Source organism: Cystoisospora suis (assembly GCF_002600585.1).
Source record: "Cystoisospora suis strain Wien I chromosome Unknown contig_3668, whole genome shotgun sequence".
In the NCBI taxonomy this organism is placed as follows: domain Eukaryota; phylum Apicomplexa; class Conoidasida; order Eucoccidiorida; family Sarcocystidae; genus Cystoisospora; species Cystoisospora suis.
In genome coordinates this window covers 2135-4849 of record NW_027156463.1, presented here as the reverse complement: position 1 = coordinate 4849, position 2715 = coordinate 2135, and the positions used below count along the sequence as shown (strand labels likewise).

Sequence of the window (2715 nt, the reverse complement as noted above, 5' to 3'; positions counted from 1 at the left end):
TGAGTGTCTGGAGCCTTCACTGGCTACATTTCTTTTGTGCGCTGGTCGGCAGCGCGGGCGTCCGACAACGTGGCCGAGTGGTTAAGGCGGTGGCCTGCTAAGCCATTGGGTTCTGCCCGCGCAGGTTCGAACCCTGCCGTTGTCGGCAGTTCTGCTTCTTTCTCAAGCAGCACTTGTACTAGCCCACGTCCCCTCGGCTACAAAGCTCAGCCTGCCCAGGGGTTTCTGTCTCACAGTGGTCTCCTGCTTTCGCTGGATTCTCGTCCCGGGTAGTTGGAGAAGCTGGAGACTGCCTGCTTTCTTGCCGGGGTATAGGTTTGACGGAATCGCTCATAAGCTACATGCGAATACTCCGGCAATGGAACTTCTAGCAGAGTCCTTCATCGTCTCGCACCTTGGCTAATACCATCAGCCCAATGAAAAGGCTTTAGCTGGCCTCGGACGAGGGGCGACGGACCGCCCGAGGCGTTTTCAGACAGAATTCTTACAGTCGACCAGTGTGCCAGTGTTGCCATTTGATACCCATTCGGACGAGAATTATCTTCGGGCATGCCCCACGCTGCCCGGATCACGGACATTCATCTGTCTTTCTTAATGATCCTCTTCATGTCGTGCAGACGGAAAGCCCAGGCACCCAGGTGCACCACCACTTTCCGTAGAGGGTTTAGGGTTTTCCATGTTCATCATTCCACAGAGAGGAGTGGCGAACTGTCAGGGTAGCTCGTGTTTGACCGCGAAAACTCCACTCCCAGCCGAGGCAAGAACTGCTCGGCATTGTTGTGCGAGAGCCGATATCGTCGGTTGATGGTCCTTGAGTTTACAGGAGTCTTCTCCCGCTGTTTCTGCCGTTACAGTATATGATATGCAGGCTTATCGAAGATAGAAAACATCTTGCCTGACCTTCCTACAGGCTTCACAGTCACCAGTCGAGTCTGAGACTGGCCGCAAACTGAAGGGGACGCTTTTCTTGCGATCATCAAGTGTACCTGATTTGACACTTGCGTAACGCTCAGCATAAACAAAACTCCTTCTTCTCTGCCCACTTACTCCCCTTTATCCCGCACCCTTCAGTTAAACACTGAAGTGAACTGCACGACTACTCGGCTCGTAACATCCCGACGTGAGCTCTCCCTTCTCCGAGACTATCGGTCCCTCGAATTGTCCGTCTCAGACCCCTATTTCCAGAAACAAGACGACGTGTCAGTAGTAGCAGTCGTGCGAGTCTTTTCATCCGGATCGAGGGGTACCCTTAACACTGCGTCTCCTCCTGTACACATGGCGAGTCGTGGCGCAACGAGAGAAAACTGTGCGTGCGTGCGAGCCGTAGCGGCGCGGCTCGTCGGTTAGAACCAAACAAAAAGATTCTCGTGCCTCGCGCTTTCGGGTCAAGAAACAAACAGACGCGACCGCCACTCTCAAGGACTACAAAGTTTTCTCCGGTACAGAAATCACTAAACGTTCAGAAACAGACCAACTCAATACCTCTCTTCCCGGGGAAGTTGAAGAGAACCGATCAGCCATGTGTGCGTCTGTATACCGAGCAGTTCTCATCCATGAAAAGAATACTAGCTAAGGCTGAAGGTATTTTTAATCAGGTGACTTCGAGAAATGCCTATTCGCCATATGAAGAAGTACCAGTGAGCGAGAAAGATTAAATAGTTGACGTGTCTGATCAAAATGTTTTCTTCGGAACAGAATGAACTTTAAAACACCGGCATTTTGCCTTTTTGCATTTGCTTTTGAAGGTGTCTCATCTTTCGCTTTGTCATGCCTTTCACCTGCAAAGACAGAACATCCAAAGACGGCATGATAGACACGAGAGCACTCCGATTTGATCCGACTGCTCCGGATTACCTCGCTCATTTCGATTTTTCTTCCTTTCTTTCGCTTGTAGACTACTTCTCCACTTCATTCTGGCTACCCTACCTTCAGAACGATACTTCGAATCAAGAAAGCCGCACGGCGTGTTCTTGTTCTTTCCCCCATTCACACCACTTTGTCGACCTCACCTTCGAACTAACTACCTTCACGATAGAGTCTAAGCACTTGGGGTGAACATGGCAAAAATAGCAAAGACGGCAATTTATTCAGAACCACAAAAAGGAGTGCGAACTCAAAGTTCTGAAATTTCATGATAGCTTCTCATCTGTCCCCCTACCGGCTTCTTCGTCCCTTGCTAGACAACGGCCTCAGCGTATCTACAGACCATCCTTGTCTACACGAAGAGTCTACTTTAGAGCCATTCTACGCATGATCATCACGTGAAACAGAAAATGTCTTCATCTCTCATCTAGAACGAAGAGTAAGAAGGCTGTCTGAGACAAAAAACAACTTCCGTCAGGGCGGATGGTGTAGTGGTATCACGCCTGATTTGCATTCAGGAGGTCCCGGGATCGATCCCCGGTCCGTCCACTTTATTTGCCTTTCCCTTCTGTCTAACTTTGACTCCATCGCTTCTTCATTCATTCATTTCTTCACTCATTTCCTTCTTTCTCACAGACGTCATGATCAAAAAACATGCGCGACGTCTCACTGTAACTCCGTTTTCTTCAACTGCCATCTTTCTTCAAAACAGCAAAGGAGAGGAGAGAAGTTGCTTCTCCTTGACCCTACGATGTCTCTCTCTTCGCGGGGGAAGATCTCTATCTAACTATCCTGAATCTGTCGACCTATCTGTCTCGAACCAACTTTGAATCCATCTATCTATCTTTAATC

The 2715-nt window shown here is 49.3% G+C and overlaps 1 protein-coding gene across 1 annotated transcript in view; it reads right to left on the bottom strand.

Annotated features, from left to right (window-relative positions):
• Positions 1 to 1489: 1489 nt before the first annotated feature.
• Positions 1490 to 2715, bottom strand: part of CSUI_007101 (gtp-binding family protein) — a gene marked incomplete at its 5' end in the record, with an annotated part of 2822 nt that continues 1596 nt past the window's right edge. The window contains one exon of the mRNA XM_068067251.1: positions 1490 to 1778. Coding sequence (XP_067920770.1) covers positions 1704 to 1778 — 75 coding nt within the window. The remainder of the gene's footprint in view (positions 1779 to 2715) is intronic.